This window comes from Dromaius novaehollandiae, chromosome 20 (genome assembly GCF_036370855.1).
Source record: "Dromaius novaehollandiae isolate bDroNov1 chromosome 20, bDroNov1.hap1, whole genome shotgun sequence".
In the NCBI taxonomy this organism is placed as follows: Eukaryota; Metazoa; Chordata; class Aves; order Casuariiformes; family Dromaiidae; genus Dromaius; species Dromaius novaehollandiae.
The window spans coordinates 1,774,178-1,801,827 of record NC_088117.1 but is presented as its reverse complement, the minus strand read 5'-3'; the positions used below and the strand labels follow the sequence as shown (position 1 = coordinate 1,801,827).

The following is a 27,650-nucleotide window of genomic DNA, read 5'->3' as shown; positions in this document are numbered from 1 at the left end:
TAGCAGTCTTGGAAAGATTTTTGAAATTCTTTTCTTACTTTGTATTTTTTCTGTATTTTTTTCCTGTGTTTTTATGGTGATGAAACTGCTCACAGAATGACACATTTCCCCCTCATTTGCTTGTGTCTGTCTCTCCTTTGGTGAAGGACATTTAACTATATTCTGAGGGAACTTCCCAAAGTGCCGACCCACGTTCCAGTGTGCGTGCTTGGGAATTACCGAGACATGGGGGAGCACCGGGTCATTCTGCCTGGCGACGTGCGAGACTTCATTGACAATCTGAACAGGTAACCGAGGGTGGCACCAACAACCCCCAGACAGGGAGCAGCACTCGGCTGCGCTCCGTCATCACCCACAAAGAAACATATTGCTGCTGGGTTTCTGATGTGCATCACGTTCATCCCCGGGCCCTCTGCCTAGCTTTTGGGCTTTGATAGCCAAGTGTCTCATACAGCATCTTTGGTTTACCCGATGGGCTCTTTTCCGTTTGACGTAGGAGCCTGTGCCAGCCACGTTGTTAGCTATGTTCCTGGAAACAGTTAGTGCCTGCCAGCATGCGCTTCTCAGAGTCGCTTTGCCCAAGGGGTTGTCATCTTTCTGGATAGTCCTTTTCTTGCAGAAGAGTTCTCTTCCTGAAACACGTCTGTTCTCTGCTCTAAATAATCCTGCTGCAAGACAGCCAGCTCGTGCAGCTGTGATCCTCGCTCTTCTTGTAAGAGCATCCTCACGCAACAGCTACTGGGCACAGCCAAATCATTCTCCTGCCTTGCCAGCCAAGCAAGATTTTCCCTTAAATTGGGCTCTGAGGCCTCTCTATTATGTAATTTTAAATATTATTTGTTGGTCAGGATTTAATAGAGTGTACCCCTTTTGCAGTGTATCATTTTAAGGCAGTTTTTAGGTTTTCTTTAGTCTCGTTTGTTCATGTGTGTGTCAGGCACATGCAAATGGCATCAGCTTTAAGGCTTGCTTTAGTAATGCAGTCATTTCTTTACACGTTTATTTCTATACATAACTTAGCTGAGTTTAATTCCAACTGCCAGTGCTTGAGTAGCTGGCTTAATTTAGGTCTGTTTTAATATTAAAACAAAATCTTCACTAAGGAGTGGCCCTATATAGCCATGAAATCTGCAGTTTAGTAAACCAGTTGCCCAGCCTCCTGACACATTATCTTTTAGTCAGCTGCATGACACCGCAGCACAACAACAGCTGCATTCCAGCTTTTTCTGCCAACCTTCAGGAGGAGCAAAATCTGAGTTTTGTTTGTAAACAAAATAATCAGTCCCTAGCAGAATGACTTGTCAGCCTACATCTAGGGGGAGAGCGGTTGGCTTGTAAATGAGGATTGCTCATGGTACATAATTCAGCAGGTGCCTCCTCTGTGTGTATGCAGTCCATGTCCTTTGTACAATTTTCTTCTCTCTACCTATCTGGTTGAGACAGGCCACCTGGCTCCTCATATTTTCGGTACGCTGAGTCTTCCATGAAGAACAGCTTTGGCCTCAAGTACCTGCACAAGTTCTTCAACATCCCCTTCTTGCAGCTGCAGGTAAGAGAAAGAGAATATCCCTGAGGTATGGGTGGGTGGGATGGAGTTAGTCTTCCCTGTTTCTAAGGTGGGAATATGATTTTATATTTGATCTTTATTCATTGTTAAAGGATCCTGAATAGATTTTTCTTTTCGTGAACATGTAGTTAACAAAATTATGTTAGTACATTGGTGTCTGTGACTGAAACATATGTCTGCTTGTGCAAGGGCTGTTCTTTACTATGCTCACAAATGCCCACCTCTGTAGAAAGTCTCCAAGGTAATAAATATCATGGGCAAGACGACTACACCCAGTGTTGTGATTATCAAGTCCAAAATGTTACATCCACACATGTATTAAAGATTATATTTAAATTCCATGTTACCAGTCAGTTAAAACTCAGTTGAGAAAAGACTTGCCAATGAGATGAACAGCTCAGGGACAACCATTTGCTGAAAATCATTACTCGGAGATGAATGGTAACTGATCTCCTTGGATGCTATACACAAAGATCCAAGTCTCCGATTTCTCTCGTATAATTGAGCCTTCTTTGGTGGAATGAGTGGAGAGGCGGAAGCTCAATGGGCAGGAAAGGGTGAAATTTGTAGCTGTGGTCCTTCAGAAGGGTTAGGGTATGCTTTTGAGGCATTTTACTTTTGTGGGGTGCCTATGATGTTGGATCATTGTTTTCTGTTGCATGGAAAAATTCAGACAGTTGATCTTGATTGTCTTTCACTAGAACGTGAAACATCTATGTGTATTTTTATAAGAATAATCCCAGCTGAAATACTAGTTCAGAATAAGCTCAGAAAAATTAGTGGATGTTACCACATCTTCAGTCTGCAGAGCAGATGCATTAGAAGGAACCAGGATAAGAAACCTTAAGGTACAGCAACCCAGTGAAACAAATCAAATAATAATTTTTTCAGGAGGAAGCTGTAGAAATCTGACTTTTAAACCCAACTTACTGTTCAGTGGAGAAAATTGAAAGCTACCAGTGTGGTGTTGGTTAGATGGTTTGTTTATAACCTTAGTACCTATGGCAAAGTGGTGTCTTGTAGAAATCATGCAGAATAATTAGTTTCCAGGCTACTATTGTCATTTCAGTTTTGTGGATCTATCTTTCTTCTCAAATAGATGTTGATAAGAGACAAAGACATTAGTACAGGCTTCCAGCTAGATTTGTGTCTGAGAGCTGCCCATAACGATACTGTTAATGATCAATATATGCAATGATTTTCCTAAATATAATCATAACCAGGAAATACTGAAGCATTTGTGGTTCTGGGTTTGTTTGGAAACAGCTTTAGGAGGAGAGTCTTAGCTGACCTTTCAGTGAAATGTCCTGTGAATAAGTAAACGTGATGTACCAAACTAAAAGCTAATAGGACACTTAGGTAAGATAATCAGCCCCAAAGCCAGAGAACTTCTTGGACAAATCTTCATCTTCAGGAACATGAAAAAAATAAATCCGATGTAATCTTTAATCGTTTGGAGACTCCAGTGACTGCTGCTTGGGGAGATGAGGGAAATGGGGTGCAACCATTTATTCTGTACAGTGGGCTCAAGGTGGCACTGGAGGTAATCCAAAACACAAGGTGCAGGTGCCACAGGCAGGATTGGCCTCAGTTATACTAGATTCCCAAATCCTGTGTTTTTCATATGATACAATGAAACAATTCAACACTTCACAAGCAAACCTGAAAACCTGAAAAGTGTTCTCCAGGAACTGTTCAGTTCCCATAATGTGCAAGAGGAGGTTTGGGTGGACACATGTAAATGACACATGTAAATGTTTGCACTGTTCTTGGTATCTTGACAAAAAAGGTGGCAGTTGATGAGCTTGTCCTATGCCAGTCATTCAAGGAGAGACTGGTCAGACCATAGCTGTCTGGCCTTTGCTTTAAAACAGTGGGGCCAAAAGTAATTCCTGCAGCTTTGTGATATTTGAATTGCAGGCAGATGCTTTTCCATGCATTTTGTTTAAAATCGCAGGATAGGATCAGATGCGAAGATGTTTCCCTCTGAGATGGAGATTTCTGCCCTTGCCATCTTATGAGGCAGAAGACAGCAAATTTGGAGGCCTTTGGCTGCTTCCACCCAGGCTGTCGGGGCTCTGCTTGCTGTCAGACTTCAACCAGGGTGTGCCACTTGCATTTGTGACGCAGTTTTATTGGAAGAGCTCAGCGCTGTTTTGTAGCTGCTGATTTGGTGGCTCTGGATATTTTCAACTCCTGTTTAGCAGCTGGGAGCCTTGCCTTTGAATGCGCAGGGAGCCAGACCTGGCCCACTGGGCCTTATTAACAAGCAGGGCAGCATGTTAAAATGTGTAGGAAAGTCACAACTAGATCTAATTCCTAATGGTACTGTTTATACCTTCAGAGGAAGTTGCTAATAACAGCCTCCAAAAAGGAGTTATTTGCCTAGTATTTTTGTACAAAGTAAGGTTAAATGAGAGAGACTCTGCAAGGTATTAAATGCACATATGATTTAATCAGTCTCAGTCTACTTCTGAAGTTTCTCTGCGTTTCTCAGCCTAATCTCCCACAGCTCTCAAGGGGAAGAGGAGTTGTTAACTGCCTGTGAGATGCCACTGTGTCCTTTAGCAGAGCTGGTGTTTAGTGCATTGGTTTTAAGTTGCATTTCGCTGTGTTCATCTTACGTTCATGCATCTTTCATTGAGAAAGCAGTGGGTGAAATTCATACCTTCGGTATAAAGCTAGTCCCCCCAGCAGCCTGGGCTCTTCAATTATTTATCGGTTCCTTTCTGGTGGAGGATTCTCAAACCTGAGAAAGCCGTTCAGCCCTAGGTATTGCTGGTGGCCCACATAATGTGCTAATGTGATCGGGTCAGCCAGGTCTGCAGAGTGCCGTGCTGGAAGGGGACAAAATCGGGCAGTCAGCTGGAACGGCCTTTTCCCGGGGAGCACTTGCAGGTGGCATTCAGCCAAAGCGTTTATCAGTAGCTCGTGATTTGCTCTGTTCTTTTGGATCATTGCTAAAAATAAGTTGTTTCTTTAATATTTTAGTACTGGCATGGTGAAATAGAACATTTAAAAAAATATTTCAGTCCATTATTAGTAGTGATTTTTTACAAAGTGAGATGCATCTTACTCTTGATTAAATCTAAGTTCTAAATTTATTGTGATCTGTGAAAACTGAAGTAAGTAAAACTCTGGTTGGTACATGTCTTGCTATCAAAGTATGAGGAAAGGCAAACCACTTGTCTGATAAAAAGCCTTTATCTAAGTGCCTAAGATCAGCATTTGAGATCAGTATCCCCTCTGTTTCTGTTTATTCAATGAATTTGCTCAGCGTTTATTTCACTTGTATTAGGAAATTTATTGAGGACAAAGAAGTAGAAAACTTGCCTTTTTTGTCTGATTTCTGCTTCCAGTGTATGAATAAAATATAAAAGGATGAAACCTATTCTGAAATGTTGAAGGATACAGGGACCATACACCAGTACTTTAAAATTGCTAACTACAGATTAGTACTTCTCTTTAGTTAAACAAGTTTAAATATGTATAAAATGTTTTGCTGAAATTTCTCATCAGTATACCACAATAAAGGGAATTTGAGTTAGCTAAGGACTTCATAATTCTTTGTATATGTTTTAATTAAATTCAAATTTGCATCTGCATAGAGGTTATGAATATGATGAATAAAAATTACCTAGCAAAGCAAAAATGGATCACTTCACGCTGTTTACACAATGGAACCGTTTAAAAATGAAGACTTGAAGTGTCTAGCAAGCTGTAAATTAGCTTAAATGATCATAGAAGTACTTAAATTTTGAGAGAGGCTATATCTGCCTGTGAATTAGCATGTTTTAATGGTTATCAACCGATATGAATCACCTGATCTTAAAAGTGTACTACAAAATAAAAATTACGTAAACCTTGCTTGCTGATTTGAGTCATGGTTGAATTTGATATAAATCAGCTTTATCCATAGAAAGCTCAGGCTATGCTCTGACTATTCCCTGGATAGTTTGATGCGGTTTATATAATGCAGATGAGTTACTTGGTTTTTAATTTTTTTTCTTTTTTTATAGCTCCAAAGTTGTCATATATGTGAAACCATATTGTCCCTGGCATGTGTGCATAGAAACGACACTCCATTCCTCTATCCAAATGTTTGTTTTCCCTTAGGGATTTTATTTCGTAAATAACACAGAAGGAAACCTGCTACGTGTTTTAGTCTAATGAAATTTTTTTCTGCAGTGAGCGTACGTGTTCTCATACATGTAACTAAAAATTCACCATGGCTGTTGATGCTAAACTTCTAGAAGTAGTTATCATTGTGGAAAACTGAAAGGTCAGTCATAAAAGCAAAAGCCTTTGCAGTCTGGAGGAAATCTGGGATTTCTCTTCCGTCTCCTTCTGGGCCTTTACCTAGTCTGTGTGCTGTGTGGATGGTGGTGCAGCTCGTCAGTCCTTGGCACTAGTGGACCCTGCTGTGATCAGACGTGCTTGAGCACAAGCTAATGCTGTTTCCCATGTCATTTAGTCTGTAGGCAGTGGGAGAGGGAGGATTGACACTTCCATTGAGCATCATGACTTTTGAGTCATGAATTCAGCATGTGAATTGACTTGTGTGCTCCTAGTTCGGAGCCTTCCCGGGAAGGCAAGCAGTGTACCGGCATGCTAGTGATGGGAGACTGCACCTAAGCAACCTCTGCCAAGGTCTGGCCATTGCCAGTGTTCAGCTGGGAGAGCGTCGGGTCTTTTTGAGAAGATGGGAAGGGGCTCTGATAGAGGAACTGTACCACTGAGCAGGGCATTGGAAAAAGGTTTCAGTTCTGGCCAGAGGTTCCTGAATTGTGTTTTGGTGGAAATGGCTGCTGCGTTAGCTCTGCGGCTTCAGCATCGTGGGAAACGTAGGTGCTTGCCGTGCAGAAGGAAGGGTCAGGTGGCTGGTGCTGGTAGCACCGCGGGGCCGCAGCTTTCCTTGGGGAGCCGTTGCAGGTGAGCCCTTTTGGAGCTGGTAGTGCAGCCTCAAAAGTAATGCATGTGGTTACCGATCTCTTCTTCTTGTTGCCATCCGGAGTGCCGGCAGGGTTGTCCAAGGACTGTCTGCGATTGATTTAGAGCCTTTTAAGACATCACAGCCCCTCAATTGAAGTGCCTGTTTGGAATCCTTTGGAAATGTGGACCACGAAGGACCAGATTAAGCTGCCCTGTTTTATGTCATGAAGCCAACTGCTTTTATTTCACATTTGAAATGGACTGGTGTTTCTGCCCCTCAGCTCTGGGGAAATAACTGAACTCTGAGGGCAGTGACTTCTAAAATGGCACAGAATTGATAGACTGTGGTCACTCATCAGCCTCTGCCATTAAAAAGAAAACTATTGTGAGGTTCTGAGTCAGCTGAGTCCTATTCACAGATGGGCTCCTTTATCACTAGGGAAAAAAAAAAAGCTCAGAATGAAATGGTATCAACCGCTGTGGAGAGCAGTTGTGCAGTTGTTCTCCAAATGAAACTAGTGATCTTGTGTCTGAGAATCATGTTATTATTTGTGTCCCAATATAGTACAGCTCTCAGAACAGGTTAATTTCTTACACACTGACTTTCTGGATTAACGCACTTTTGCTACTGTTTCTGCTTTCCATTGTGCTCCTGTACTTAAACCGAACACCTTGCAATGGACCAAAGCTCCTGTTTAATTCATTGCTGTGGGTAGAGTGGTGACACAAGATCTCGCTGCACCCTGCAAGCGCACAGAGATCTGTTACAGTGATCCTTCCTGCTCAGACCCAGCTTGTTTTCCTTTCTTCAGAGGGAGACGTTGCTACGGCAGCTGGAGACGAATCAGCTGGATATTGATGCAACTCTGGAGGAGCTATCAGTGCAGCAAGAGACAGAAGATCAAAACTACGAACTGTATGTCATTGAGCCATCTTTTCTAACTGTTTTGTTGCAGTCCAGGTATCACATGAATGTTGGATAACCCCAGCTAGCATTTGGTCAGGTTTCTTTGGATCTTTTAAAATGTCACATTAGGTGACATCGCCTGAGATAGAGCATGCACTTTGGGATCCCACTCGAAGGGTCTGGTTCCTACAGGCACGTGATCTAGGGGAGGGCGGGGGAGGTGGAGCTGAGCAGGACACTTGGAGGCAGCATGTGCTACAGGGATTATAGATAAGTATGTTGCAGCCTCTGATGCTGAAACAGGATATTTTCCGTATCTCTAGTGCTCAGCGCACAAGCTAATTCCTTTCCTTTTGGCTCTTGCATTCTTGTGTATTGTGTCTTGTGATAGGCAGAAATTAATGGCTACAACATTGTTGTCTCTTGTCCTCTCTGAATATTTCCAGATTCCTCAGTGTATTTCTGCTCTGAAACAGTGACTAGTCCCTGCTCTCTTGTCTTTGTAGAGTGCCCCGGCTCCTTGCTTTGTTGGTTGAAATGAGCTTTTGCCAGAGTTTGCCCTGCAAAGCCAGCACATCTGTAGCACAATGAGCTGGAGTCTGTTCAGATTTGTGTGTTGTTGACAGATGTGTTCCATGAATTCCAGTTGTGAGGTCTTTATTGCAGTGATGTGCAAGCTAGAAAAATCAACCCCAGAATGAAGTGGAAGGACATTCTTTACAGGCAGCTCTATCTGGAATTTGGAGTTATTGATTATGAAATACTCATGCAGAGCCATTTTGACAACTGTTTTTTAGACCAAGTTTTAAGTTCCTTAATCTTAGAAAGTGTGTCTTCTTTTGAGAGCTTTAAAATACCCCATATACATACAAAATAGTGGTGTTTCTAGAGTACTCACCTCATTCCTTTTCTGTAGGGACCTGTTAGTGTCGTGTGTTAAACCACTTTCTTGTCATTGCTCAAAGGACTGGGCTGTGCAGGCTGTTCTGTCGAATAGTTTTCCAGTATATTCGCATACCCTACATCAGTGATAGGAAGATACTTAAAAGAATCAAGATTTGGTAGAGCTTTTTAAACTTGCACCAAAAGGTCTTGCCGCTTAGTTGCATGCCACCCTTACCCCAACTTTAGCAGTTGCTGTACCCTTGCATGAGCCAATTCAGCTCTCAAATCCAGCAGAAAACTCTCCTTCACTGCCATATCCACTTCTAGGTTAGTTTTCTGCCGTATGAGCAGGTTGGCCTGGCTCTGAGAAGCATCTGCTGAACACCAGAACTTAAAAGAAGCAGCGAAAGCATGGGGCTGGGAGAAGCAGGATGGCAAGACCAAGTTCCAGCAGCAGATGTTAGACTGTACCGTCCCATCTGATGAAACCGCACCCACGGTGTAACATTTTATAATATTGGTGTGCTTCCACTGCTGAAGAATACCCTTCCTGTAATGCACACTTAAGCAGAAATACTGTGATTACTAAAGAAAGGGGGCATCTGCAGCTGGAATGCTTCGAAGATGTCCCACAGCCCAGCGGGGCCAAGTAGCTGCCCTTCTCCTGTGCTGCAGAGCAGCGTGCCATAACGCAGGACTACTGCTTAGCCACCGGGGAGGGCTTGTGCTGCGGGTGACTAATTGCACTATTAGCCTATGTAATTGGCATAACGTGGCATAAGAAACAACTTAGTCAGGGTACCTAACAGAAGAGGAACTGCTAAAATATTAAATGCAAAACTTCTTCCTATGATTCTGGTTTAGCAAGTAAAAGACATTTATTTATATATATGAAGCTGGCCAAATTCTCCTTTCACTTCAGCCACTGCAAATTTATGTCTGCAGACTGAGCCCCATGTTCTTTGCTTTTGGAAAATAGTTCTACAGAAAGGTCTTCAAAATATCCCTGGATGCTTCCTGTTTTGAGCCCCGTGACTGGGCCATGTCAACGTCTGAGTACTTTGACCACACTGACAAAAATAGAGTGCCATTGTAGGATTTTTCAGTTTTTTTTCTCTGTACCCCAGCTAGAAAAGAAGAGTCTTTTTGTTTCAGAGACACTCTCTGAAACAGATGACCTGTAAGGGGGGTTGCTTCAATCTCAGAGTTGAAAAGTATACTGTCTGTGCATTTCTTTTTTATCCCTGCAGGTGCTGTTAGATTTCTGAGCTCAAGTCCTTGAGCCCGAGTTCTGATTTAAAGGAATAACCGCACTTGCATGGCAGTGAACTCAGATTTGGATCAAGTTCTGATTCTTAGTAAACAGCTTAGGCTGTTGAACAGAGTATCTGTAGACAAAGCAATGATACATGGTGAGAATTAGTTAGCTTGTAGTTGTGAGGCAGGTCTGCAGGGCTCCTTGCTGGGGCTCAGGAAGATCCCTGCATCCCTATGTAACAGATGCCCATCCTCTTGCTTTGGGATTGTCATGCTTAATATGTTACTGTAACCCGCAGTGGTTGTCAAAATGAACACCTGGTGTGTTATCCGCTGGCACTTGGCATGGTGAGTTGATGCAGTGCAACTTCTTGACCCTCGGCAAGCGTGAAGCCGTTGTGTCGGTTGCTTGGATTTAGAAAGTACTTGCAGTTTTGCTGTCCATCACCCCAAGCTGTTCAGCACATTGAGGTGTCCACAGGCACTTGGAGCTGCAGGCCATGCGTGCCATGTGGCTACTGCACCACCATCCCTGCGGCGATTCCTGCTCTCCTTATGTTCATCACCTTGCACAGCCATAAAATCAGGCAGTGGAGCAAGGCAATTTTAGGACATCTCGGTTATTTCGCTCACCCTGTACGTGACTAGAAGCTGCCCTGTCACAAGGACTGATGCTAAATTTGGATCAATGAGAACAGAAGGAGCACAAGAACTCTTCCTCCTGCTGTGTCTGGGTACCTGAGGACGAAGCGTCATTGCTCCAAATGCGCATCCCAAAGAAAACACAAGGTGGCACACAACGCTGCCTCAACCAGCTTATGTAAGCTATGCACTGGCAGCCACTGGCTGGGTTTTCACCTATATAATATGCACTGAGATGCTTCCAGCTCCTTCCTTGCGTTTAGTCTCTTCTCTTCCTGCCACACCTCTTTCTCATGTACGTCCCCTGTGGCCTCTCAGGTCTTATATTTTCAGTCCTGCCAAGACCAGATCTCATCCCTTTTTCAGTTCCTGAATTATTATTTTATTTTATTATTTTTGAATCTATTTGTTCTAAATTTGTATTTAATTTGTTCTTTTTTTTTCCATCTGTAGTTGTGTCCAGCCTATCTTCTGTCATGAGAAAAAATTCACATATATTGTGTTTGTTTAGCTAAGTTAGGTGTGTTCCCTCACTGAATGATGCACATGGAAAAAACAGTTTTTAGGAAATTGATGGAAGCTTTTTCTACATATTTATTTCCGTTAATAATAAGTTAATATGTGTGGGTTTCATTAACTGTTATGTTTGGCTGCATTTTTTCTGATGTTGCTCCTTTGTTGATATCAGAGCACAAAATTTAATACTGAGGTTAAGGAATCAACTTTATTTGAATTACCATTTTTTTTCCCCTATGGATAAATTATTCAAAAGAACCAGCAGTCATTTGAGGGAGCAATGGACAAGGCCCAAGCAAAGGCCCCAGGGTGATGTGAGCAAAAGGGAATGCATAATCAGCAAAACAGGGCTTAAGTGGGGGCACCTCAAGCATTTGCGTGTAAGCAAGGAAATCTCTACAAAATAGTATTATGGGGAAACCCCTCACGCCCTTTCTGGGAAGCCAGCATGCCTGGGTGCCTCTGTGAAGTGTCCGTACACTAATGCATATAGCATGGGGAGTAAAGAGGAGGAATTAGAGATCCTTGTGCCGCTGCAGGGCTATGATCTTGTTGGGATCACAGAGACATGGTGGGATGGCTCGCATGACTGGCATGCTGCAATGGATGGATACAGGTTCTTTAGGAAGGACAGGCTGGGCAGGTGAGGAGGGGCAGTTGCCTTTTATGTGAGAGAGCAGCTGGAACGCATGGAGCTTTGCCTAGGGATGGGGGAGGAGTCGGCTGAGAGCTTATGCGTCAGGATTAAGGGGCAGACAAATACGGGTGATGTTGTGGGTGTTTGCTGTAGGCCACCTGATCAGAGCAAAGTAGATGAGGCCTACAAACAGATAGAAGTAGTTTCACATTTCCAAGTCCTGGTCCTCAGGGTTAATTTAACAGCCCTGATATCTGCTGGAGGGACAGCAAAGCAGGGCACAAGCAATTCAGGAGGTTCCTGGAGAGGTTTGATGATAACTTCTGGTATGGGTAAAGGAGCCAGTGAGAGGTCCAGCAGAGCATACCAGCAGAGAGGACTCAAGGATGTGAAAACCAGGGGCAGCCTTGGCTGCAGTGACCATGAGATGGTGGAGTTCAGGATTCTGTGAAGAAGGAGCCGGGCAAAAAGTAGGATCACAACCCTGTACTCCAGGAGAGCGGACTTGGGCCTCTTTAGGGATCTTCTTGAAAGAATCCCATGGGATATGGCCTGAGAAGGAAGGGGGATCCAAGGGAGCTGGTTAATATTCAAGGCTCACCTCTTCCTGCCCATTAGGGTGGACCGTTCCTGAGCTTGAAAGTTGAGCACAGGGAGCAGGAGACCTGCATGGATGAACAAGAAGCTCCTGGCAAAACTCAAACAGAAGGAAGTGCACAGAAGATGGAAGCAGGGACAGGCCACTTGGAAGGAATATAGGAACATCGTCCGAGTATGCAGGGATGGGGCTAGCAAGACCAAGGCCCTCTGGAGTTGAATCTGGTGAGGCATATCAAGGACAGCAAGAAGGGCTTCTTTAAATACATCAGTAACGAAAGATGAGGGGAAATATGGGCCTGCTGCTACATGGGGCAGTGGCCCTGGTGACAAAGGATACAGAAAAGGCAGAGATGCTGAATGCCACCTTTGCCTCGGTCTTTACTGGTAAGACTGGCCCTCAGGATTCCACAGGCCCCAGACACCAGGCAAAAAGTCTGGAGAAAGGAAGACTTTCCCTTGGTAGGGGCAGATGCGGTTGGGGTCACTTAAGCAAACTGGACACATACAAGTCCATGGGCCCTGATGGGATGCACCCACAAGTGCTGAGGGAGCTGGTGGATGTCATTGCTAGGCCACTCTCAATCATCTTTGATAGGTCATGGCAATCAGGAGAGGTGCCTGAGGACTGGAAGAAAGAAGATGTCACTCCAGTCTCCAAAAGGGCAAGAAGGAGGATCCTGGGAACTGTAGGCTGGTTAACCTTGTATTGATCCTTGGGAAGGTGATGGAGCAGCTCATTCTGGGTACCAGTTCCAGGCACATGAAGGACAAGAAGGTGATGAGGAGTAGCCATCATGGATTCACTAAGGGGAAATCACACTTAACCGAACTGGTAGCCTTCTATGATGGGATGACTAGCTGGGTAGATGAGGAGACAGCAATGGATGTTGTCTACCTTGACTTCAGTAAGGCTTTCGATGTTGTCTCCCATAACATCCTCATCAGCAAGCTCTGGAAGTGCGGGCTAGATGAGTAGACAGTGAGGTGGATTGGGAACTGGCTGAAGGCCTGAGCTCAGAGGGTTGTGATCACCAGCACAAAGTCTAGCTGGAGGCTTGTAGCTAGCGGTGTACCCCAGGGGTCAATACTGAGTCCAGTACTGTTCAGCTTGTTAATGACCTGGATGAAGGGACAGAGTGCACCCTCAGCAAGTTTGCTGGTGATACAAAATGGAGAGGAGTGGCTGATACACCAGAAGGCAAAGAAAGCCAATGGCATCCTGCGCTGCATTAGGAAGAGCATTGCCAGCAGATCAAGGGAGGTAATCCCTCCGCTCTACTCAGCCCTGGTGAGGCCACACCTGGAGTGCTGTGTCTAGTTCTGGGCTCCCCAATACAAGAGAGACATGGAGCTACTGAGGCAAGTCCAGTGAAGGACTACTAGATGATGAAGGGAGTAGAGCATCTCTTATTTGAGGAAAGGCTGAGAGAGCTGTGCCTGTTGAGCCTGGAGAAAAGAAGACTGTGGAAGGATCTTATCCATTTGTATAACTATCTGAAGGGAGGTTGTAAAGAGGATGGGACCAGGCTCTTTTCAGTGGTGCCCAGCAATAGGACGAGAGGCAATGGGCACAAACGGAAATACAGGAAGTTCCAGCTAAACATGAGGAAAATCTTTTTTAATGGGAAGGTGACAGAGCACTGGAACAGGTTGCCCAGAGAGGCTGTGGAATCTCCTTCCTTGGGGATATTCAGAAGCTGTCTGGACAGGGTCCTGGGCAACGTGCTCTAGGTGACTCTGCTTGGGCAAGGGGATTGGGCTAGATGACCTCCAGAGGTCCCTTCCAACTTCAACCATTCTGTGTGAAAAGAAATACTTAGATTATCCTTTTTGAGCAATTCCATCTTCTTTCACACTCATTTTGAGAAACTTCAGTTCTTTAAACCACTGTGTGATCATTTGACTTGTAAGCACATGAAGGCCAACTTTTTTCAGGAGTCAATGATAAGAAATTAATTTTCAGACCATTCACTCCTAGTGTTTAGGATCTCTTAAGCAAACAATTAGGCTTTGCAAAAATGTATTCAAAGCAGTTGAAATTCAGATTGTCTGAGAAATACAGTATAATCCAATCTGCAACTTCTGCAGCAAAAGAATCTGTTCCAGGCTTCTGCATGATGGAAGTCCTTCTGAGTGCTGTCTCAGCTCTGCCGTACAGCTGTGATTTGTGTTGTCAGGTAGTCCTGGATAGCCAAATGCTGCTGTCTGGGTAGGGATGATGATCAAGTGGTGATTGCAGAGAGGCACTTGCTCTCTCCTAATGAGGACTCTTATTTTGGGAAGCAGGCTCCCTGCGCTAGACAGCTTTATTCACTACAGAGTAAGTCATTGCCCTTTTTTCATGCGTTGAGTGCAGCTCATAATTTTGCAAAGACCTTGGTACTGAGTAGCATCTAACGTCCAACAGGAGGACTTGCTGCTAGGCCTGTTCTCCCCTGTCTTATGCTATGACAGAGTAAAGGCCCAGAATCACATTGAGAGATTAAACTGGCCATTACCACTCAGGAAAATAAAACCACTTCTGCTTTTTCTCCCCCCTGCTCCATCTTTATCAGTTCATCTTGCTGTGAGTCCTTTGTTGCCCTTCAGTGTAGTCCTTTGTGTTAGAAGGGCCTCTAGGTCAAGTTCTTTGTGTGTGGCTGCATTAAAAATAAATTGCAGCTGCACCTATCATCATCAGACTTGCTTGAGAAGTGGAGAACACAGAGGTTGTCTAGAATGTCATTTGGGGGAAGGAGTCAACGTGTACGTTGTCCCCAGCTGAAGGAAGAGACTCGTACCTCTACCTGCTGCACCTGTTTTGTGTCAAATGGAGAACCTGAGGCACCGCTGGGGAGGGATCGTAGTGTCCAAGGCCTGGACAGCAAGCTTCCACCTAGCTCGTGCTGACTATTGATCTGGCATTCAGGGACCTGGGCTCAAAGGGGACTCCGGTTCAGTGCCTCTCATGAGCCTAAAACAAGTGAGTGGAAACCTAACCCTAAGTTCAGGGAGCTTAAATGATCAGATGTAGATTATCATAATGAAACTGATGTCACGGGGCCAAAGCATTTCTTGCCAAATAAAATAGGTTTGAAAAATTGATCATAGAATATTAGAACCAGGAGCCAAAAAGCTTCGGGCTGTTCCCGTCTTCAATAGTAAATAAACAAGAACACTGACAATTTGAGGAACTGCCAGGTTAGTAAGTCCTTTTGTACCTTCTTTGTTTGCTCTGTGAGCAGAACAGCAGCAACCTCAGGCCCTGATGAGTCTTTGTTCCCGCAGAGCATGTTCATCTTTAAAATCGCATAAAAGTCTGCTCTTGTGAGCAGGTCCAACTGACTGAATTATTTAGGGCTTTTGACAATGTGGACTTGTTATTCAGTGTGAAATGGAAGGATCAAAATGCAAACAAGGAGCCCACATGGGTGAAGACAAATAACTCACCTGGACTTGCATGGCATATTTGCTATCTCTGAATCCAAACCAGAACAATTATACTTAGGTCACAGCGTGATTTCATCCTGTGTGTTAATAGAGCCTTGTGTCCTAAACCTGCTGCATATATGAAACACCTGTTTGTTTAACAGTAAGATTTTGAGTGGATGGCTTTTTGGATGGCCGCTTTGGCTAAGGGCTGACAAAAAGGACAGAACAAGGAACACAGTAGGCAGATTGTATAGAATATGAGAAAAAACAGACATGTGGCAGGTTTGGCCTGATCTGTTCCTAAAACAGCCGCGCTTGCGCCTCTGAAGAGTATGTGTAAATCCACAGAAAGCATTCATGCATTATGTAGTATTTTCAGAGTGTGGGGGATGCTTAGACACCTCCACCGTGGAAATTACTGAGAGTTTACTGGCAGCGTTTTCATGTGTGCTGTTTTTCCACCCACCTCTTCCATGGAAGGCTTGGATTTGAAAGCTCAGCATAGCTGGTTTATGCAGCCCACATAAAACTGGGAGCAGACCATACTTATTTCTCTGGTGCCATGGCACATAGTACTGAGCTTGGACCACGTGTCTGTTTCTGGATGAGGAAGGTCACATTAAGCACAGGTGCTGGAGCTCTCCTTAGCACTTTATTGGAGCAATAGTGTGTCTCGTGCTGCTCTCAAATAATCAGTTGTATCTTTCTACTAAAAATAACTTGCCATGTCTTGTTCTTGTGTCCTTCATCTAATATAGATAAGCGAGGCATAGGAGCAGGTGCAGAAGTGAGCCTGAATGTGTGCAATTCTCCAAACTAGCTGAGCTGGAGGGAGAAATGGCACTCATTATACTTCAGTCATGTAGAATGTTTTCCCTCCAGCTCTTAAAATTCGTGCGTTTCTGCAGCAGAAACAGGTGGTAGTCGCAGTCCTCCCTCCCTCTGGAGCTGGCTTTCTGCCCAGAACAAAGCAGGTTGTTCCAAAATGGGCAGCTTTGATAATACGAAGTACAGTAAGTCTTCAGATATCCTGATATTATAAAGAGTGTCCTGCACTTTGCTGGGACCACCTTTAAGTACTCTTTGAGCTTCGTATTTTGTATCCTCAGATGACTACATACGTACTTTGCATGTACTACATACACGATCCTCATTCCTTAGTCTTCAGTCCTGTCACATCTGAATCTCCCAGCTGCCTTGATGGTGGGGCCCAATGTGCTGGTCAGAGAGTCAGCAGTTGTTCAGTTTTCAAGTGGCACTGGTGATTTAGGTGCTCACGTAGGCAATCTGAGCTGCTCTTAGAGAGTTCAGCTCAGCCCGGAGAGCAAGCAGAGCTGGCATCGCAGCTCCTGGATGCGGCAGTGTCTAGGTTTGCAGGCCTTCAAGCCAGGATTACTGTTCCTATAAACCAGACGGAGGGCACGTGGATCAGCAGGAGATAATTTCCCTTCAGAGTTGGGAGGTAGGAATCTTTAACCCTGAGTGGGACATGGGAGGAAAGGCCATCCTGCCTTCCAGCTCGCTGGGAGGCCTGAATCGGAGGCAGAACTGAGCACCCAGTACCTCTGGGGTGGATCTGCAGCGACACACAGCTTGCGCAGGCAAGTCTCTTGGAGAGCTTTCCATGCCGTAGATCCACATTTTGTGGATTAGAGCATTTGCTTTGTTGGACAAGGGCAGAAATGCAGGTATCCTTGTCTTATCTTACCATTGCCACAGATGCATTGCGTAGATAGTCTGTCTTTTGCGATACTGAACTGCACGTATTGCAGTCTTCTCAAGAAAGGAGTGATATATAACCTGCAGAGCAGGTCTTGCAGAGCAATGATAGCGAGGCGGTGAAAATACGCTATTGGATTCTCGTGACGTGTGATGCGTTGTGCACCTTCCAAACGAATCTGCTCTGTGTCTCCCCAGAGCTCTGTACTTGTTTGTGCAAGAGTTAATCTTCCCCATTTTCTCGTTGATACATGACAAATCCGTGCATCATTTTCAGTGGAATGTGCTGCCGCACAGTTGCATCACTCCCCCCAGCTCCTAGTCCCTTGGGATGGAGGCTGCTGGAACGAATGCTCTGCCACGTGCTCTAATCTCAGCTCTGACAAGAGTGTTTCGCCTTTTAGCCAGTGTGCTAGGTGGAATGAGCATGTGAGCCTGGCTCCAAATCCTGGTGCAAGCATCTGTGTAGCTACCACAACGTGGCACTAATTTAGCCGCCTTGACAGCAGCCTTGGAGATAGGCAACGGACCTGCCTTGTGACAGCCTGGCTCACTTTCTGCTCCCCGCAGGCCGTGTTGCATTGCAGCCTTCTAGTATGATATTCTGAGAGGGGTTAAGCAAGTCTTTCTCAGCCATTCTCATATGGTGAAATTGTAGCTGTTTCCTCGTGCTTTCAGTAGATGACCCTTTTCTTCCTACCGTTGAATTTCTTCCTATTTCTGTTATTCATGTTCATCCAGTTCTTTCTGTATGTCGTCTCTGTCCTCTTCTGTGTTGATGCTGCCTCTTAACTTGGGAATTTATGAGTGTATCCCTGGTCTCTGTGCCACTTCGTTAAAATACTAAAATTCAGGCTGACCTTTGAGGAATTCTACCAGTGATTTCTCTCCCACCTAATTCTGCTTTATAGCGTTACTTTTATCTGTGCTTTAGCCAATTGCTGGGAAGGACTCCTAATTCTCCAGCTTAAATAACAGCATTGGGAGGGGGTGGGGAGGTTGTTCTAAAGAGTTCCTCACATTGCTGCTGACAAAATATATTAGCTTGTTCCTTAAGAGTGTATTTGTTTGCTCCTTAGAGTAAGAAATGATATCTCAAAAAGATATCTCAAGGAATCTTGGAGTCTTTTAGCCCATGCTGCTTCCTTTCTGCTAGAAGCCCTTCCAGTAAAGGGATCCATCTGGTTTGCGTCCCTGAAGGACAAGGTGGTGCTCTGTGTTGGAGGTAGTCTCTGTTTTGACGCACTCTTTGCCTGGAGTGCTGCTGAGTCTCTGTCTTGCAGAGGGAGGTAGTTGAACCTGTACCTCTGTGCACGCAGGAGCTCATTAAGCTTAGTGAAGTAAGAGGAGAGATCATGACATTTGCTAGATTTTGTGTACCTGACATTTCATTTTGCTAATCCTCTTTGTACCTCTCAGATGTGCTACATGTAGCAGATCTTATTTTGAGACTGTTTCCTAGTGAAAGCCTGGCCTCTTACCACAGCCCTTCTGGTAGTGTTTCTTTGGGTAAAGCTTGTGGAAAAGCTGGTAACCAAACTGGCTGCAGAACAAGGTTGCAACAGGATCAGACTTGGTTTCCCTTTCCAAAAGGACAGAACAGTGCAACCTTTCTGGCTCTGTGGGCTTTGATGTTCTTCAAGTCAGGGAACTGGTCAGGACTGCAGCTTGTTTCAGAGCTTCTGCTTCTTGGCTCTGTCGGCTCCTGTACATGATGTGTGTGTGCAAGGCAGAGAGATTGGATTGGTACCTGTGCGTGATGAGACTGATAATTCCTGTCAGTCCTCTGTGGGCCCCCTGGAATATCTCTTTTCATTTAACATTCAAGGACTCTCAAATATTCTTGGCTGAAAGAAGAGGTTTTTACAGAGTTATCCCAAGTACTCTGATCTCTTCTCCAGAATCTAAGAACGTGCCATTCCTGTAATACTTTGTCCCTGAGAGATATATCTCCAAGAGCTGACTTCAGGTTTTGTTTCAAGCCCTGGCACATTGTTTTGGTCTGTCTGTCCAGGGAGTCCCCAGCACCATTTCAAATGTAGGTTTCCTCCTGCAGTGCACAGCAGGTTGGGATTCTCCAGATGTCCATGCTAGGTGAGTTTAGCTGTCACAGGTGAACTCTATCTGTTTATAATGGCCCAGGCAATCATGGCAGCTCTCAGCTTAGCACGTAGCCAAAGCAGCACAGCGCTGCACTCGGGGTCTGTCCTGAGCATGTTTTCTCCATTCCTTATGTTTGCAATTTATCTTCCCTGTAGCTTCCTTGAAATGATGGAAGCCCGAAGTCGAGGACATACATCGCCACTAACAACTAATGGGCAAAGCCCTTCCTCTGGCTCCCAGTCACCCATCGTACCTCCGAGCTCCACATCAACAGGCAGTTCCAGCCCTGGCACCCCACAGCCACCACAGCCGCTTTCCACCAGCTCCGCCGTATCCCCTGAACCCCCCTCATCTTTTTCACCAGTGCCTGCACCAGATGCCCAGCAGCCGCACGCGCCTCCGCCAGCCACAGCCTCCCCAGCGCTTCCAGCTGCAATCCCACCACAGAAGCGCAGCATCATATCACGTCTCTTTGGGACTTCTCCTGCATCAGAGCCCTCTCCTCCCCAGCCAGGTAAGTGCTGAAGTGAGGTGTCCAGGCAGGAGGTCATCCATGGGTGTTTCTCTTTTGTCCTTCTTTCTTTCCCTGCAAGAGGCTGAGCAGACAGAGGTCTGAGGAGTGCAAGCCTTCTGTGCATTCAGCACGTGTCCCAGGAGAGCCATGTTGTCACTCTGTTCTTTTCTCCTCATCAGTGTTTTGATTTTTCTCTGTGCTGGGCTGATGGGGCTGCGCTTGGATGGGGACTGTGTCCAACCAGCTGGCTGGAAGCTATAGGGTGCTTCAGGAGGAAGGTTTTGAGTGTCCAGGGGATGCCAATAAAATAACTCTCAGCTTCTTGCCAGGAACACATATGCCCCTTGAATAGCAATAAAAATTGTAAGAGAAGCTGTTTGAGGTGCTATCTTCGCAAAGTCTGGCAGCTCAAAAGGGTTCCTGTGTGTTAACAGGGAAAAGCGGAGTGTTGATTTTAAAGGTTACCTGGGCAGAAATGATCACGTAAGTCCAGGACTGCGCTGGCGTTGCAGCGGATTCCCCTCTGGGGAAATATTCTCCCTCAGAATTGCTCCGAGGAGGAGAGCAGCCCACGCCGACTTCCTTAACGCTAGTAAACAATGGAGCAGAGTAGTGCAGCATTTGCTCCGAACCTCTGTTGGATGGAGTTGCAGGGAGGAGGCATTGAAGGCTTTGTTGCATTCGCTGTTACTGATCTGGACCTTAATTTGCCTGTCACGTTCACTTTGCTTGCAAAGCTGACTGGAGCTGCAGAACTGGCACTACTTAAAAATCGTTAGCATGACATGGTTTGAATCACCCTTTGGAAATACCTCTCCTTCAGACTGTCAATCCCTAGAGCTCACAGTACTCTCAAGACACCCACAGAAAGAAAGGAGGAGGTGCTGTGAAAACACTTTGCAGTTTCAGATGTTGAAATCTTTCAATTTTAGATTTGTACACAATGTTCTGCCTCCTGAATCTGTTACCAGGTATAACACAATATACCAATTTCAGTTTGTTTATAACTCCTCTTACCCAGAGACAAACAAACAAACAAAGAGGAGAAACTGTTGGAAACCCTGTGTCAACAAAAAGCCTTCATCTTGTTCAGTCAAGATAGGTCATATGCAGCGAGCAGACCTGCAGGTTGAGTGCGGGATGCAGCTAATCTGCTTTCCAGCTGATGTTGGAACCGAGTACAGGAAGGTGGCAGTTCAGAACACACAAGATTAATCTATCGTAGGAAAGACAGACAAGTTGCCTACAACCCTTCTTTTTTTTTTTTTAATCTATCTCTTAGCTTGAGAATTGTTTTAGGTTTGTGGCCTGCAGCCATGGATCTTGAGGGCTCTTTTTTGGAGGGCTGCAAAAGGTAACTAGGAAAACCTGATCTGTCATTGTTGTTAGGTTTAAATGCAATGTGCAAAAGATCTGCACCTCCACTGGAACTTGTCTAGGTGTCTGCTGACTGGAAAATAGTTGAAAATCGCCATCACAAACTAATACTTAGTGTTTTCTGTGAGAACTGCTATTTAAGCTTTTGTTTGATGTCTTGCAGTAGTAATTCTTCTGCCTGTGTTTTGCTTGCACCAAAGCTACGCTGTGACATTGTTAATAGTGTTACTCATATGCAGGAGTTAAGTGAAAGCTGTGCTAGTAGGGCAGAATCTAGATTCATACAGAAAACTTGTTCAACTGTAAAGAAAAAGAGCCTAAGTGCGAAGTGCAATGCAGGCAGAAGAAAAAGGTTGAATAGTACAAATTCTGAAAAGATTCATCTCTTTAGGCGTCTTTGTTATGCTAATTTCATGAATTTTCGTCCTGATACCTTGAAGATGGGTAAAGGTTGCTGTGCAAATAAGCTGCATTAAAGCAAGTCTTTATCTACAGTAGCTTTTGAGCTTTTAGTTACACAGGACATCTAAAAGCAAAGCAGGAACAATTCTGCCTTTGACAACTACACTTTAAAAAGCAAGAGGAGGTGAGTGGGTGAACTGAACAGCCTGCAAAAGGTAAGAGAATAATGAGGGGGCAACATGCAGGAGTGGTGCACACAGCTAGCCTAGGTGTAAAAAGCTAGTTGTGGTATAGTTAGTATTCATCAGCAGCAGAATCCACTATCTTGGCAGAGTTTTTCAGACCTTTTTAAGAGGTGGGTTCAGCATGGTATATTGTAAACCACATTGGCTGTATGTGTTATGTGAATACCTTCATGCAAGTCTTTGGATTGATTTGGGTATCCTATTTGTACCTTTTCACTGCCCTTACTGTATAGCTGAAGGCTTTGTGGCTGTTATGTGTGTGCTGAAGAGTCCCTGGGCAGAATAGATCTGTAAAAGCGAACTTCTGTCTTGCTTGTGATGAACTCTGTGATTTACAACTACGGTTCCTAATGCAGATGCTGCTGCTGCTGCTCCTGCCCCCCACCCTGAAGCCTCTGCAAAAGTGCAGAGCGTGGAGGACTTTGTTCCTGATGACAGCCTGGACCACAGCTTTCTAGAAGACTCAGCCCCGCAGAAGGACAAAGGGAAACCACAGACTAAACACCGTGTTGATAGTGAAAGGTAAGGAAAGGGAAGATAGAGGGAGGTGAGGCAGGGATGCATCTGGACGTGCAGTCTGGATGGTTGCTCAGGCCTGGCTAACCTGTTGCAACCGTTCAGAAAGTGACCGCAAAGCAATGAGCTGTTCCCATGCCGTTCTGTCTTCTGCCATCTCCCGCGGAATGATGCACGCTGCACCTGGGGAATCGGAGAAACGACGGTAAAAGCCATTTATTGCCTGCCTGGGTTTGCTGTCTTGCTTACCTGCTCAGTTTTAAACGAGTAGATTGCTTTGGGTTAGGAAGGCATTTCCCTTCTGGCCAAGTGTGCTGAAATGTTTGTGGTATTTCCTTCTGGAACGTGATTCACTTTGTAGGGTTATTATATTTCACCTAACATTTCTTCCCACTTCAGAGGCCCAAAGCATGGTTAGGTGCTACTTAGCACAGCTATTTCTGAGGCATTTGGAAAAGGTTGGTGTTTGTTGGAGGATACTTGGGGGCACTGCATGGCTTTATGGGATTCTGGAAGGAAGGATGGAGGTGGTGGTGTCCCTTTGGGAATGTCTTTGCAAGCTTGCCTGCAGACTCCAGAAAAGTCTTAGCAAGTGCCTTCCTTTTCCTGTAGGCTGTCCATTCCTAGTGTTCCTTCCCAGCATCCTCCCAATGGTAGAGAGCTGCGCTCATGTTGTAGGCTGACTTTTCTGTGTTTTCCTGGCCTTTTTTATCCAAAAAAGGTATCGTGGTGCACTGAGCTGCTTAGGCAAGAGGCTGTGCAGCAGGACTGTCTGAGTGCAGGCTGTCATTTGAGAGGTGACCTAAGAGCACTCCACAAGCTCTGCGTCCATCTGCTTAGAACAGTCTTTGCTGGCTGCTTTTTGTCATCACCACTGCATTAACCAAGAGGGTAATTAAGTGTTGATACAACTTGTCTGTGAATGCTGTGGATTTGGCATCATTTGACCTATTTGTCATGATTTGATGTACTCTAGTTCAACTCAGCCAATGGTCTGTGTGAGGCTTCATGCCTGCCCGATGCAGGTCAGCATGAATCATCATTCCTCATGATAGTAGGACACACGAATGTTTTTTTTTTTTTTAATAAATTAAAAAAAAAAAAGCAGTATCTGCTAGAAGTGTGCTGGCCTACAAAGTGCTTGCTCTTGACTGTGGCCAAGTTGTGCTATCTTTTTGTGATTAACAAAAAAGCATCAGGAGAGCCAAGCCTGGCCTTTCTAGGGTTTGCTGCAGGACTGGATTCTGGAATGGCCGTTGAGCTTTTTAGCTGCAATTCTTGCTGTGTGTAGGAGGCTCGATCTTTAACAAAGGCTTCTCCTCTCCAGAACATCAGTCCTTGGGAGCAAATAGGCGTTAAACATCTCAAACAGTGGCACAAAAGCCCAGCTCCTTGGAGAGCTGTCACTTTCTTGGCTGCTTTGATGGCCCCTCTATGCTGTGTCTCCAGCCTTGGAGACATGCCTTCCAACGCCTATGAGCCAGTGGGGGGGGAGAGAGAGACCTTTGAGCTTTCACTGGATACAGAAAGAACACATTCACTACTTCATTTTCTGAAGGCAGCGGTAACTATCTGCAGCAAGAACAGCTCTGTTTCCCTGGGAGAAGACCTTGCAGTACATGCCTACAAATTCACATACTTGGTATTTCTCTACAGTTTGGCATCCACGTCTTGTTCTGGTTTTTTAAATAGTTTATACAGTTTTCTGAGTGGTCTGGTAATTTTACGTTCTGTTTGTTGCCAGAAGGTGTCTACCACAGTAAACCAGACTGCTGAAATTCAGAGATGTGATGTGTGGTTCTGCCCATAACCTGTACTAACCTATTCCTTCCAGGACACCAGTTACAACCCCACGATGGCCAGGAGAAATTTAAGAGTTCTGTAAGCATCATCCCTAATAATCAGCCTCTACTGCAGCGAGCAAATTGTTGCAACAAAATCTACTGCAAAAGTTTATCTTTGGCCTAAATAAAACCAAAGTTCTCCTGTGAAACCACTCAAACCTACTGGAGACGTTTGGATTTTGAAGAATGCTGGAAGCTGCTTTCCTTGCATCTGAGTGAGGAACAGAAGTTGGAGAATCTTGCTAGAGGGATGCATTCAGGTCTCTTGAACATGTTTTTAAGCAGAGATCTGAGTGTTAAGGTTACAGAGCTTAGCAGCATCATTCCTGTGTGTGTTGTGACCAAGCATAAGCTCCTAAACTGAATGGCCGTAGAAGTTGTAGTAGGGAAATGGGCTTTGTGTTGAAAATGTATAGAAGTTACTTCTCTAACCCAAATAAAAGGAACTGTCTTACTGTCTGTAAGCAAGAATCTTGTAATGAGTTCATATGGGAATGCCTTAGTGCACCGTGCACTTCTCATTCAAGGCAGGGGTAGTTATGCTTCTGTATTATGCTCTGTCGTGTAACTGAACTGCTTCCCAAACTGTATAGTGTGTGTGATTCCATCTTGTAAGAACTTGTTTGCTTTTCCTTTCTAAGCCTCAGAAGGAGGCTACAAAGTCTGATGTTTCTTGTGTGTTTTAGTTACACAGGAAATTCTTTGATATTTTTTTCAGTTATGCTTTGTGAACTTCTCTGCCCCCATTCTCTGCTCTGTAATATCTCTCTGAACAATGGAGCAAGAACTGACATGGAGCAGTAATATTAGAAAAAATGCATTTTTTCTGAAGTGTGCTAGCAGTGACTAGCAGTGAGGAATGAGCTCATGCCTGTGGAACAGGGCTTTTCTCGCCCAAAGATCAGACAGCTGCCGAGACTTTCAACTCCTACTGAAGTGCTAGCTAACTCCCAGCACAGGTCCGCAGAGATTTATGCAGTCTTGGTTTTTGTTTAACGATGTGTTTTGGCTCTCTAGCTTGCAATAAAGAGAACTCCCAAAATCAGTTTCCTCATCAGCTCATTAGGAAGGCAGTTCAATTTCCTAATTAGCTGTTGCAGCACTTACCTTGCTGCTGTTTGGCCTTGATACCCTGAGCCAGTGCATGTGTGACTGCACCAGAGGGGCTAGTCAGGTTCTGGTTAGGCTCCCCAGTTCTTTCCTGCTGGGTCAAGCTGGTTTAAGTTCATGGGGAGGTTGTAGGTCTCTGTTTGAAAGTGAGTTTACGCAAAACCTAATGATGTTGCAGGGTTTTTTTTTTTCTCCACATCAGTAGACCTTTATCTGAAACATGGATTAGATTTCCATGTCCTTAAATCTGAAGGTTTTTTTGATTTTTTTATTTTTATTTTTTTTTTAATGGCATCTTTTATTTATATGGTGTTACCCAGCTGTGCTAGACCAAGTAAGGGAAGCTGAGGACATGGTTTGGTTCATACTGGAAGACTCCCATCTCCTAGCATATAGTCTTGTGGGCTCATCCTGTGAAATATGATTTCTCCCATCTCCTAGCGTATAGTCTTGTGGGCTCATCCTGTGAAATATGATTCCCTTAGCTTATCTGGTATATTAGATTTTGGGTTTTTCCTTCTTTCTCTAGCCTCAAAATCGATGTGGCAAAGAGGATTCTGCTGGATCCCTGTGGGATTGGCTCCGCTGGCCGTACGGCAGGGCTGATGGAGTGCTGTTGATCCAGGTTTTGAAACTGTATGCTCATATTGCAGCAGGATTTGTTCCATCACCAGAAGCTCTTTTGTATCCTCCACGGAGGGCTCGCCCCGAGGAACCCCCAACATGCTCTTTGATCAGTAGCTCAAACGCAGACCTCCGCGAGCGTAGTCATTTGTGGTGGGTACCTGCGCCTGAAAACACGTTGGCTCAATACTAACGCAGGCTTGGCGGTGTGTCAAGTGTTGGAGAGAGTGGTGCAATGTGCTTGTTTTTGCCTGCTCTGAATTCCTTCCAGCTGGACTCTCAGGACCACAAGCTGATACTAATTTTGCATTGTCAGACCTTGTTTATACTGCAGCAGTGATTTTCCTGACGTATATTCACTTCATTGCTTTGCTCTTAAGCTCTTGCTCAGTAATTTGTGTGGAAGTTGTAGATGGAGGCAGTGGGTTCACTGCAAAGGGAGATGACCCACTTCGTGTGTGTATATGTACACGCGGATATGCTTTCTGTTCAGACCGGGAATGTTTTAAAGACTGCAGGTCAAGTCTGGTGTGTGGTAGAAGGACAGTAGCAAAAGCAGTAATCTCTGGGGAGTCCCCATGCTAAGCAGAGCAGTGACATGTTAAAGAAATGCAGTGTTACTAGTTCAAAACAGTATGGTGCCATTTTTAGGATGTGCCCCCATTTTCTTGTCAGCGCGTTTTGAGAGGAATCCCCGTCAGTTCTTCCCAGACTTTAGAAATTTCCCGCTGGCAATTCCTCCAGCCAGCGTGGCGCTTGGAGGCTGTTTGGCGGACCGATATTCCTCTCCTTTGTGTGGGACGGGCTGTGAACCTCCGTTCTGGCTCAGAACGAGGGCAGCAGTGATGATGATGATGGACTCTTTGGCAGCCTGCCTCTGCTGAGCTGGGAGCCGTGCTGGGAGATCCTGAAAGCAGAGGGGCATTTCAGGAATTATTCCATACCCTATATGGAAAGCAGGAGGAGGGAGTGGATGTTAGACGTGATCTTAGCGCTGTAACCTAGACAGGCGTTAATTGTAATCCTTCTTAATGTGCTATTGCATTTGTGATGAGCACAGTGTCCCGTGCCCTGCAAATATTGCATAATCTGTTGGCAGATGTGTAAATTCTTTAAAACTAACTGGTAAACAATAACTAGACATAAGCAAAGCTGGAATGAGTAGTAGAATCTCACTGGGCTGTGTTAAGGCATTTGTTGTGTCATCGGCACGCTGTCCTCCAGAGCTGCTCGCTCTCTCTTCCTGTGCTGGCCATGTGCTGATGACTGGGAATACCACCTCCTTACCGCTTAAGGATTTTAGTTTCATGTCATTTCTTTTGTGCCTCTAAAACGTATCTGTTCCAAAGCATAATCATTTTTTGGATTTGCATGAAAACAAAGGCTGTGTTTGTACAGTCCCTATCAAGTCATTAAAAGGACAGCAAATATTATTCATGGTAGGTTCTCAGGAAGCAAACGGGCATCTGTGAGAAAGAGCACACCAGCTGATAAAGCAAACAGAATGAAGAACGGTGATGCAAAGGCTCATCGACTGAGACTGAGAGAAAATCTGTATTCCTGACATGAGCGAGTCCTTGGGAAAGTATTAAAACTGCATGGCCTGGGGAGATGCAGACAGGAATCCTCAGCTGGTAATTTCAGCTGTGAAGTTCTCTATCAAGATGTCTCTGAAAGCATAACTGTGTTACATCCAGGGAGTCTGAAAGACTCTTCGCTCTAGAAGTGTGTCCTTAAGTTAATATAATTTGGGGAATGTTAAAGCGTGGTTATGTTGTCTGGGTAGCTGCCTGCTTCAGGGAGTACCACAGAAATAGAAACAATTCCAAGAAGCTAGTAGCT

General features: G+C 44.8%; 1 protein-coding gene across 2 annotated transcripts in view; it reads left to right on the top strand.

Annotated features, from left to right (window-relative positions):
- The window catches only part of RABL6 (RAB, member RAS oncogene family like 6), a 59,399-nt gene that overhangs the window by 23,017 nt on the left and 8,732 nt on the right, over positions 1–27,650 (top strand). For both annotated transcript variants that reach the window (XM_026106206.2, XM_064523546.1), the window contains 5 exons: positions 147–287; positions 1,444–1,549; positions 7,312–7,415; positions 19,332–19,690; positions 22,071–22,236. In XM_026106206.2, coding sequence (XP_025961991.2) covers positions 147–287; positions 1,444–1,549; positions 7,312–7,415; positions 19,332–19,690; positions 22,071–22,236 — 876 coding nt within the window. The remainder of the gene's footprint in view (positions 1–146; positions 288–1,443; positions 1,550–7,311; positions 7,416–19,331; positions 19,691–22,070; positions 22,237–27,650) is intronic.